The following is a 10,639-nucleotide window of genomic DNA, read 5'->3' as shown; positions in this document are numbered from 1 at the left end:
CCTGCCAGCGGTCCTCGCGAGGCCGGTCGCGCCACTCCTGGCGTGGGCCACAGTCGTCCCAGCGTCCGCCACCACGTCCTCCTCCTCGGTCGTAGCCCCGGTCGCTGCACTCGGGGCGTCGACCGAAGCATCCTTCACGAATGGCTCTGAGATCTTAACAGTCACTGGTGTTGTGGGTGTTCAGGTTGTGGAAGGCGCAGATCGGACGGCTGCTCTTAGATGACTCTGGTTGGTCTCTGCCATGCTTGGTGTCTGGTTCGCTGCGAGCACGGCTGCTCACTTGTGCTTCACGTCCTTGGCCTTGGCTTTCTTCTTCTCTGGGTCCGCAGCAGGGATCTCGAGGAGGGAGAGGCGCCCCTCCTCAGCTCTAGCACACTTGGTCGCGATGTTTAACAGCTCCAGGGTCATGCACAACTCTTCATGGATGGCGAGCTCCTCCTTCATCTTGACGTCGCAGACGCCGTCGGAGAATGCTGAGATGATGGCCTCGTCGGTCACCTTGGGGATCCTGATCCGTGCGCTGTTCAAGCGATGAATATACTTCTGTAGGGTCTTTCCTGGTTGTTGCTTGATGCGGCGCAGGTCGTCCGCGACTGGGGGCGGTCGCGAGTGCCCTAGAAGTTGGCTATGAAGCGGGTGCGTATTTTGTCCCAGGAGGAAATTGAGCCTGGAGGCAGGTTCAGGAGCCAGGAGCCGGCGCCCTTTTTGAGAGCCATGGGAAACCAGTTCGCCATGACTTTCTCGTCGCCGTTGGCCGCTTCGATGCTCAGCTCGTAGAGCTGCAAGAACTCCTCGGGGTCGGGGGTGCCGTCGTAGCGAGGAGGCAGATCCGGCTTGAACTTTCCCGGCCAGGCGACGCTAAGCAGCTCATGGATGAAAGCACGGCAGCCAGCTGTGGTCACCGGGACCCGCCTTGGGGGTGGAGCTTGGTCTTGATGGGGTCCGCGCCCTACCGCTACAGGTGGCGCGCGGTCTTGCCGCAGCAGCCGATCCCGGCGCGGTGGTGCGAGGAGCGACGGTGCGTTTTCTTGCGGTCGAGGGACTTCTTGACAGCTTCTTTCTTCACGCGCGGGTGCGGGACCCGGCGGGTCGCGTCGCGGAGCCGCGCGTCTTGGCGCCGGAGCGCCGTCTTGGGGCAGAGGTGGTGGAGGCGATCCGTGAGCTACGTCGCCCGTAGATGGCGGAGGACGAGGCGGAGAGAGGGACGGCGCAGGGGAGCCCCTTGCGGCACGGACAAGCTCGGCGATGCAGTCGAGCCAGTCCTCGTAGAGATCGTCGACCGGGCGATAGCGCAGGAGCTCGCGCGCCATGAGGAGCGCGGCCCGTGCGTCCATGGGAGGGCGACGTGCATGGGAAGAAGAACCTGCCGGGGTCAGCGATGGAGTGGCAGTGCGGCCGTCCCGCCGCACCATGGGGTGCCGTGAGGATGCTTGCTGCTTGTTCCCCGCCGGGCCGGTGGCGGCGTTGGCGGCAGGCGACGGGGAACGATGAGGTGGCCCGTCGACGGGAGCCGTCTGAGCGACGTGGGCAGCGAGGGCAGCCCGGCGCTCAGCACGTGCGCGCGGCGCGCGTCTGTCATGGAGACGACGAAGCAACGGGGCGCGGAGCGACGAAAGGAAGCTTCGGCGCACCCCTACCTGGCGCACCAAATATCGGATCACGGGTTCCGGCAAAACCCTCAAGGTTCGAACACTTGGGTGCGCTTGAAGGTTTTCTCCCTATCGATCCACGCCCTAGCTCTCTAACATCTTGCGGACGAACTCGACGAACTCACAACACAGAAAGACACAAGATTTATACTGGTTCGGGCCACCTTTGTGATGTAATACCCTACTCCAGTGTGGTGGTGGTGGATTGCCACTTGGACTGATGATGAACAGTACAAGGGGAAGAACAACCTTCTGAGGTTGAGGTGTTCTTGTGCTTGGTGAACTTGTGTGGGTGGGATGCCTCTCGATCTGATCTCGATTCGATCGTCCCCTCTACTGTGGTGGCTAGTTCTACTTATATAGGCCCTGGTCCTCTTCCCAAATATTGAGCAGGAAGGGAGCCAACAACGGCCAATTTGAAGGAGAACAACTAGTACAGCTTATCCTGACAAAAGCGGTCTTCGCCTGTCAAAGGCTCTGGTGGTGACGCCGTCCTGGGCTTCATGGTAACCTCCGTCTTGCCGTGCTTCTTATCTTGGTCTCATTGCACCAATATGGAAACCTTTGCTTGATGCCTCGGTACTCCGTGGCTGCGCTTGTCCCCCTGGCACCAAAGAGGAAGTAAGGACACTGCACGCGCTGGCGCCCGCCTCGTCTCGATCGTCATGTCTCACGTCACGAGGACCTCGTAAGGTTTGCCTTGCCTTGATCTCTTCGCCCCTCGCGAGCCTACCTGGGGAGGCCGCTCCTGAGGAGATCTTGCGTCGTCCGCTTCGCGAGGCTTGACCCCTCACGAGGGTCTTGAATGCCTTGTTGATGAAGATGGGCCGTACGGGCCAGCTAGCTCCGCCACGCCGTGGGCCGCAAGCAGGCAAAGTCTGGGGACCCCTGTTCTCAGAACACCGACAGTGATGAAGCAGGCTTTACTGGACTGCACCTTAGAGTAAGGGTTCTGCGTATAAGGCAGTCACGGACGACCACATTGTCTTCAGCAAGGAGGGGTGGAAGGAGTTACTCACGGGGAAGAATCTCTAGGTTCAACAGGCTGCGCTACTCTATTAGAAACACCGGGAGCAACAACTTTAGAATCATAATCGTCATTGACATCATATAAATGTAAGCTCTGTCTATGTGGTCGAGGTCTATAATGCAAGTGTGTGTGGGGTTGAGCCGTTGTGTGATACTTGTTTGTGAAACTGCATTGTTTGTTTGTGTTGATAATGAACTAACTAGCTAGTTTCTTGAACATGCGTAGAGTCGTTTCTAGATGACGAACGAAGTTGTGAGATTGTTGGTCGTTTTAGATATGTTTGGCCATGTGCTAAACTGATTGTTGTTCAGCTTTATCTTTGATATGTCCCGCTGTCATGCGAGAACGCTGCCATGGCGCCGCAATTTTTTTTTTTTTGCTAGAAAATAAATTGGTGGGGTGCCTAATATCACAACGCTACAAGATCAAGAAATATGTGTTGGCGCCGCCTCCTTGCAGCACCGCTTCTTCTTCCTCTCCTCTCATTGTCTCACACAACTCTCTCTTTAGTTTCTCTTATCTTCTTCTCTCAAGAAAACACACACATGGGAGAAACTCAAACACACACACACACGCATGGACCAAGAAGGAGCACAAATGCTTTGCCATAGGCTCTTCTCCTTGGCGAACACACAGCCTACATATTTTCCTCAGCCCTCAACGGCCTCCTTCCATTACTCCGATGCAAGATATATATACACATAGCCAGGGGCTAATGGCCTGATGCAAATCCCATGCACACACGCACATAGCCCGGCCGGCATACTCGCCACTAAGGCTGGTCATAGTGGGACTAATGTCATGTATATGATACTAGCCTAAGTTACTATGTTCATAATGCAAAGTAACATAATAGTATTATTTTAGATGGCTTCATTTATTAGCTTGTAGACTCATTTTGTCTTGAAAAGCGCTATGTTACAGTAACATATTATGTTATCACCTCTCATTAACTACTTGCCACATAAGCAAAATTTTCTTGAAGTGCGCTATGTTACTAGCTAAGTTACTGCCACTATGACCAGCCTAACCGCACCACCTCCTTGCATGCAGTAAGCCACTAACTAACTAACCCATATCTACATGCACGTACTAACTGGCCTTATCTTACTCCTTGCTAGAATCACTCCAACTGCCACAAGACTCGGCCAAATTCAGCAGCCACCTCAACGGCCAGGCTCAACTTGATCTTCCAACCCATCACGCTCCAGCCACCATCGCGTCATGCTGCATCTCACGGCGTTGCCGTATCTCACAGCAACATCGACATCTCGTCGTGCTCGCCGCGTCACACGGCAGCCTGACATCTCATCTTCTCCGCGTGCCTCCGCTTAAGCCTCACCGGACTAGCTACTCTCTAACCTATCCTACATGCATGACAAAACCAAACTAAATATGCAGATACATGCATCAAGATTAAAGCTAACAATATGTTGGTGGTGTTCTGACATTTGTCACGCCATCGGTATCTATATTACTAGTGGCGTATGGATCCACACGGCACCAACATATTTTATCAGTGGCGCCATATTGATGGTGTGAGGGCGAGACGCCACCAACCTGGTTTGTGGCACGCCAGCACCAGCATTTTGTGCACTAGTCCTCCAAAGTAAATTTTCTTCTTCCTTATATCTCGCTCAAGCTTTAATAATGTTGAGCTCTACATAATTTGTGCTCTTGCACATAGTGTTCAACATTACTCGACGGTGCATGTGTTCTTATCAAGTTTGCATGATTTGGTGCCAGATGATCGCATTATCATTGATAACCTCAACTTCAAGATCCCAAGCCAAACCACCAAGAAGATGGAAAGAAAGAAGCAACTGCAACTGAGAAGGACATGGCATTGTGCTATTCATGGATGAATGTGTATCTTAACGTGCTGGTGGGCACGGATCAGAGCAAATAGATGCCTTGGACATGAAATGAGGAGCACTGTCGCCGCACGGTGTAGGGCGGGGCCAACCTCACAAATATTTCACTCTTCAACCGTTGGGCCGCGAGTCAAGTAAAATGCATCTGGTGGATATGTTGTGTTGAGCAAGTAGACAAAATGCTATTAAACGGTGTGCCACTCAATGAGCATGTGACCTGGAGTACATCCAAGCACTTCTTGGATGAACTGCGTTGTTGCTTGCGGTACAATCCGTGAGCATGTGTGATTTGAAATTGATTTCGTGCATTCACAATTGAAATGTTTTTAAAATGTACGCCGGAGTGAGATTTACATACGCAACAGGATGGGAGAAATAACAAAAGGAAAGTTTTAGGATAGAAATGCAACCTAAAAAAAACTCAGAATTTGTTGGAAGATATGCTTTGAGGCGGCTATTTGGAAATTAAGTTTTTGGTTCGATAAGAACTGTCCTAAGCACACACGGCCAGATCGCTGGCGGTCCTCCACACTACGACTCCGCCAGCGCCTCCACGTTGATGGGGTGGACGTACATGCCGGGGTCGCTGAAGAGCGCCATCGCGGCCAGACCCGACGCGGCTTTCGTCGGATGGTAGCTGTCCCAGAACATGTAGTTGTCGTGGTTGTGGCAGAGCTTGGCGGAGGAGTTGCACTTGCCGGCGCCGCCGCAGCACGCCGTGTCTAGCACCGTCAGGTCTGCCGAAAGTCAACGACACGCGCGGTGTTAGCATCATGCCCATACGTTACTGTGTGAAGTATAAGGTGTTGCTGCCATACCGAAGCCAGCTCCGCCGCCGGGTTTGAAGATCATTTCGGCCATCGTCGCCGAGTCGCAGACGGAGTAGTTCATGCCGGCCCGATCACGGCTGAGGTCCTGGAGCATCGAGGCTAGCATGGGGTACAGCTGCCTGGAGAGGTTGTTGGCCGCGCCGAAGCAGCCGAACTCGTCGATGTCATCGTGTTTCTTGGCGATCGCCCTCTGCGACGGGCAGCACCCCAGCAGCGCCGGGCTGACGATGCTGAACTTCCTCGCCCCGGCGGCGTGCAAGTCCTCCAGGTAGCCCCTGTAGTATGCGACCAGGCTTTCCAAGAAGGCGGTGTCGTTGCGCTTAGAGGGCGGGCTGTCGGGGTCGGCGTACTCGAACAGGTCGTTGCTGCCGACGCTGATGAAGAAGAGGGATCTGGAGAGGAGGTCGCCTGAGCCCTTCCCCATCTTCTTGACGGCCGACGTGAACTTCCCGACTTGGTCGGCCATGCAATGCAGCTGCCCGCACTGCGCAAAGAAAGCGGGGCCGGTGGCTTCGTTAATGTATCGAACAATTTGGATGAAAACAGAGTGAAGTCACTGTGCGCGCGTACAAGTTTTTGGCCGGTTTTATTCTGTAGGCCTGAACCCCCCGATGCGAAGTTGATGCCGTTTTTCATCTGTCGGGCGATGCCCTTCTCCGGGAGGGATTGGAAAGCAGGTGGGCTCTCGTCGAATCCAAGAATCTGAGCTGGTCGTCGAAACATGTATACACAATACAACAATTTGGTCACCTCAATAGTCTTTGCAAGAGCACTTTGCGAATAGTGAAGGAACCACAAAAGAACGTCAAATTTTAGCTGAGGTGCTAATGCTCAGTGGATCAGAAATTTCTTTTAAATAATTAGCCCAGACATTTGCTTTTACTATTTTTTTGTTCGAGCATATAATATATTTTACAAAAGTAAGATTGTTTCTGGTCTCTTATGAAAGAGCGCTGCTATACACACGATAGACTAGCGCCCGATTTCCGCATGATCCTACATTGCAGCGGCACAATGCGCATGCAGACACAAGATTTGGACGCGAAGGAAAGAGTCATCAGAGATCGTGCACAATGTATCGTCCGTGAAGCAATTTTGCTTATGAAAATCGTCCAAGTTACGAGCTTGAGCCGGTTTCATGAGCCTTGGCACCACATCTCCATGAGGACTTGTAGAGGCAAGATGCTTAGGGGAGGTGCTAGAGAAATAAAGTAATTTTTTCTTTAAGCATTGGTGTTTTTTTTTTGAAGGGGAAGGAGAATTCATTAATCAAGCGGCAACCAAGTCTGCAATACAAAGTCAGGTACCTCCTTCGATCCAGAGCGAAGCCACACTATAGTGCGCTTCTTTATTCTACCACACTTCGCTAGGAAATGACTGACAACGTTTTGTTCTCTCCTGATATACTTGACTAAGAATTCTCTATTATCTTGACTAAGAATTCTCTGTTCTCGTGTAAAAGTGTTTTAATTTCTTGCACCATCATCATGTGTGCTGACCTGTCCTCCCCAGTTTCAGTGATTAATTTGACGACTTCTGAGACTAGTCACAGTGGAAAGTAACTTAGAGTAGTAACATGCATATGTTACTACTCTATGTTATTACCTCCACAGTGGGTAGTAACATATGTGTTGTGTCATGCATCATTTTATTTATTAGGTTATAGATTCATTTTTTTTATATGTGTGATGTTACAGTAACTAGCTATGTTACCACATGCATCTCTTTCTTCATTAATTACATGTCATATCATCTATTTTGCCTAGATAAGTATGATGTTATCACTTATGTTACTCCTACTATGAGTAGTCTGAACAATCAGTTAGAAGCCAGAGTTGACCATTCAATGAATGGCAAGGGAGATGCCTTCCCAGCATGCAGCCAGTTCAGACTCCAGTCAAGATGCACGTTGTCACACTTCGCGGCAGGACGAGTAAATGATCGCTACCACATCATCACATAGGACCATGCACCCCTGTTCTATCATTTTTCCCTTAGAATGAGCCATCGATACTCAACGTCGCCTATTGAGATGCACATTGACAACTGATTTATTTTATCTTAAACACCGATGCTTATTTATAACGAATAGACCCTTAATTTGCACCCCTATTATAGAAACAAGCACTGATGTTTAAAAAATCTTGATTTATTTTACTAAGCATCTTGCCTTGTACAATGGATAAAAGATTAAAGATTGTGTCTGGCACTATGGTGGATTCTCGTAATTCCTTTTGCCCACTTTTTTATTTCTATTTTAGTGTTTCTTTGACATACTTTTGCTTACTTATATACTCATTTTCACAACCGATTATAGAACAAGCACAATACAAAACATTTCATTAACTAAAAACTGAGCCGAACTAGGAATGTATGTGGATTAGGGTTCAGACAATTTGAGTTTTCTTTTGTTTTCCAAATTGGCTGAAGTTGTTGTAATATCTCTTTGGTTTTCGTAATTATCATGTGATTTTGTTCCATTGTAAATAGAAGGAGATTGTTAGTAGAGCTTCAAGCATCTACAACCAAACGCCTCAAACCATTCCTCGTACGCCCGCGGACACGCCCGGTCAGTGACCGGACATGAGAGAGAAGGAAAAACATGACCCAATCGGACCCCTCATATCATCCATATACGTCCGGGCTGTCCGTGAACCATCATATCCATTTCAAATATGGAGAGGATATAAAGGCTCGCGGACGCGTCCGGACATTCCGCCACGTAGGACGCGGCCCCACCCCGAACCACATTTTTTCTTTCTTTATTCATTCTTTTATTTCTCTCTCTTCATCTCCACCAATCACATGCAAGTGACCAGACATATGAGAAGAAAAATGAGGAGTGTGGCTGGCTGGCTGCGCGGACGGATAAATAGGGGCTCAAAACGGATACACACGGTCACTGACCGGGCGCGTCCACGGGTGTTTAAGGGGTCATATTTGCTATGTCCGGCTGTAGATGCTCTTAGGGACATAATTGCTTTTCAAGAGTTTAATTGGAGGTCTTTCGTGCTAATTAGAAAGACTTCTTCAAAAAATTTGTTTCTTCAGGGTCCTTTTGAAGGTTGCGTTGTAATAATTTTGTTATATTAATGCCAGTTGGGCCCTTTGGGGGATTTGCTGGTTTTCCAAAAAAGAATGGCACTTGGAGAATGCATAAAGTTGAAGATCATGTACACTGTGACTATTGTAACACAATGATTAGCTTCCCGCCGTCGGCCGCAGCCGCAAGGCCTGTGACTATATAGGGTTTGAGGTGGGAGCAAGGGAGGTCAGAGCTAAGAGTTGCCCTTGCCTCCGACAATAATGGGGTTGTTGTTGCCACCACATGAGCTTCTAGGGTTCACGGATAGTGGAATGTGTGTGAGGAAATGAGCTCACATGCGAGACCTAGCCTTGTTCGTGGTTTTTGCTTGTGTTGAGGATGGAATGGTGAGTCATGTCATGAAACCAATCGAAGTTATAATTTGAAAACCTAATCCACTGAATGGCCAATTTAATTTACTGGTGTGATCGTCGGCATGACCAGTCCAACACATATGTTGTGTCACGTGTCGCCACCAGAGCATTTTGGGAGTGATCTTTATAAGGGGCACTCTCTATTTGGCGTCTTTTCTGTAATAAGAGGAGTACTTCAACAAATGAACACAAAACCAACTTAACCCAGTTGGTATGCTCATCAACGGAAAAAAATAGCAATGCTATATAAAATGGCGCCGTTCCTAAATTATGCTATTAGCGAGACAATTTTTTACATGCTATGGCGTGATATTCTTTTGTGTGATGCTCACACGTAGTATTTGTCTACTCTGGTTTTTCTCCGGTTGCATTGGTTGTCTGAGACTTACTCCCTCCATTTCAAATTATAGTGCGTCCGCGTTTTCCGAGGTCTAACTTTGACCATAAATTTAACCAACGAGACCAACTGCGGCAGGAGAAAAAAATTATATAATTGAAAACTTCTTTCAAATACAAATTCACTGATATAATTTTTGCTCCCGCCGCAATCGGTCTTGATAGTTAAATTTATGGTCAAAGTTGAAGCACGAGGATAGAGGAAGCACTGCATCATGGAATGGAGGGAGTATTACTTTGTTTATTTCTCCAGACAACGTCAAATCGTACGTGTACGAGGTTTCACTGTTCTGTCTATAGTCTGCTTCAGGCGACTGAAAGGCCTTTTCCAAGCAGAAAAGAAAAGGTTAACTAAAGGTGTTTGGCGCCTAGTGCCAAGATCGTCACCCCGTGACTCAAGGACAGCGGCCTTTCTCAGTTTCGTTGGATCGTTACTGGCGCTATGAACATAGATTTTTCACGTGTTCAGTAAGCCCATTCAGTTTCCTCTAACAAATAGGTAAAGATGCTAGTAAAACTGAAGGGAGAAGGAAGTTTTGACTGCACCTAGCTGGTCAGCAAGGTTGTAGCCATTGCTGAAGCGGCCGGTGGGCTCGTGGGAGGGGTAGTCGACGCCGTACTTGGGGTAGTTGGCCCTGCAGGCGGGCGTGCAGTCCGGCAGCTTGTTGTTGTTGCCGACGTCCACCGTCGAGTCCCCGAACACGAAGATGGCCGGCACGAGCCGCTCCGGCGCGGGGCCGGGGGCGGGCGCAAGCGCGTCGCCGGCGCCGGGGGCGGGCGCGGGCGCATCGCCGGCGCAGGCGCCTCGCAGCGCGAGCTCGAGCACGCACAGCGCGACGAGCGCGAACGGCCAGCCATGGCCGGCCATTGGGTCGATGGAGCTCCGCTTACCTCGCGCTCTGTCGGCCTCCCCGCTTCCTCTCGGTGGTGGTCGGTCATTAGAACGTGGCATTAGCATGCCTATTTATACACCCGTGCGCGCGCCCAAGACGGCGCGAAGAATGACACGACTATTATAAGCAAATAAGGTGCAACATTTGGCCACCTGCGGCAGTATCTTGGAATCCTTCGCCGCAGTAGCGATCCGTGCAACAATTGGATATGCTTTTTGTTCCGTGCTAGCTAACTATTGTATACGTAATAAACTCTCCCAAACAAGTGGAGTTTTGCGGTGGCAACCTGCCATTGGCTTCCGGCTGCCTTGAGCAACGTAGTATGAGTAGTATATTAGTTGAGTGCTACTACTTCATATGCCAGGGCATTCATGGTAGTGAGTGGTGGAGAACTTTGCATCGGCTGCTAGTGCAGACAAGAAATTCAGAGGCTTGGATTTTCAGTCCGCGCGCGGCTGCAAGCCGGTGGCCTGTTGCGGTTCGGAAGAGACGAGCGCGCGGATACGTA

At 50.1% G+C, this 10,639-nt stretch overlaps 1 protein-coding gene across 2 annotated transcripts; it reads right to left on the bottom strand.

The window, feature by feature from the left end:
• Positions 1–4,747: 4,747 nt before the first annotated feature.
• LOC147986366 (GDSL esterase/lipase At5g55050-like) lies at positions 4,748–10,173 on the bottom strand. Of its 2 annotated transcripts, XM_087544685.1 has the most exons (5): positions 10,020–10,159; positions 9,785–9,989; positions 5,954–6,090; positions 5,372–5,867; positions 4,748–5,290 (listed from the first exon to the last, which is right to left on the bottom strand). In XM_087544685.1, the coding sequence occupies exons 1-5, from the start codon at positions 10,104–10,106 to the stop codon at positions 5,085–5,087; spliced, it is 1,131 nt and encodes a 376-aa protein (XP_087400811.1). In that variant the 5' UTR covers positions 10,107–10,159; the 3' UTR covers positions 4,748–5,084. The 2 variants fall into 2 exon arrangements, with proteins under 2 accessions (XP_087400811.1, XP_087400810.1); XM_087544684.1 differs by having other exon boundaries at positions 4,750–5,290; positions 9,785–10,173.
• Positions 10,174–10,639: the final 466 nt, after the last annotated feature.

The sequence above is a fragment of the Triticum urartu genome, chromosome 2A, assembly GCF_056163025.1.
Source record: "Triticum urartu cultivar PI428250 chromosome 2A, HENAU_Tu73, whole genome shotgun sequence".
In the NCBI taxonomy this organism is placed as follows: Eukaryota; Viridiplantae; Streptophyta; class Magnoliopsida; order Poales; family Poaceae; genus Triticum; species Triticum urartu.
Note: the sequence above shows the minus strand (reverse complement) of the source record. Positions and strands in the feature narration are given on the sequence as shown.

Excerpts from the sequence above, each read along its gene's own strand:
- LOC147986366 (XM_087544684.1), bottom strand. The coding sequence starts at position 10,106 with ATGGCCGGCCATGGCTGGCCGTTCGCGCTCGTCGCGCTGTGCGTGCTC. Across the intron at positions 6,091-9,784 it reads CAACCTTGCTGACCAGCTAG|CTCAGATTCTTGGATTCGAC; the intron begins GTGCAGTCAAAA and ends TTCGACGACCAG. Across the intron at positions 5,868-5,953 it reads ATAAAACCGGCCAAAAACTT|TGCGGGCAGCTGCATTGCAT; the intron begins GTACGCGCGCAC and ends TTCTTTGCGCAG.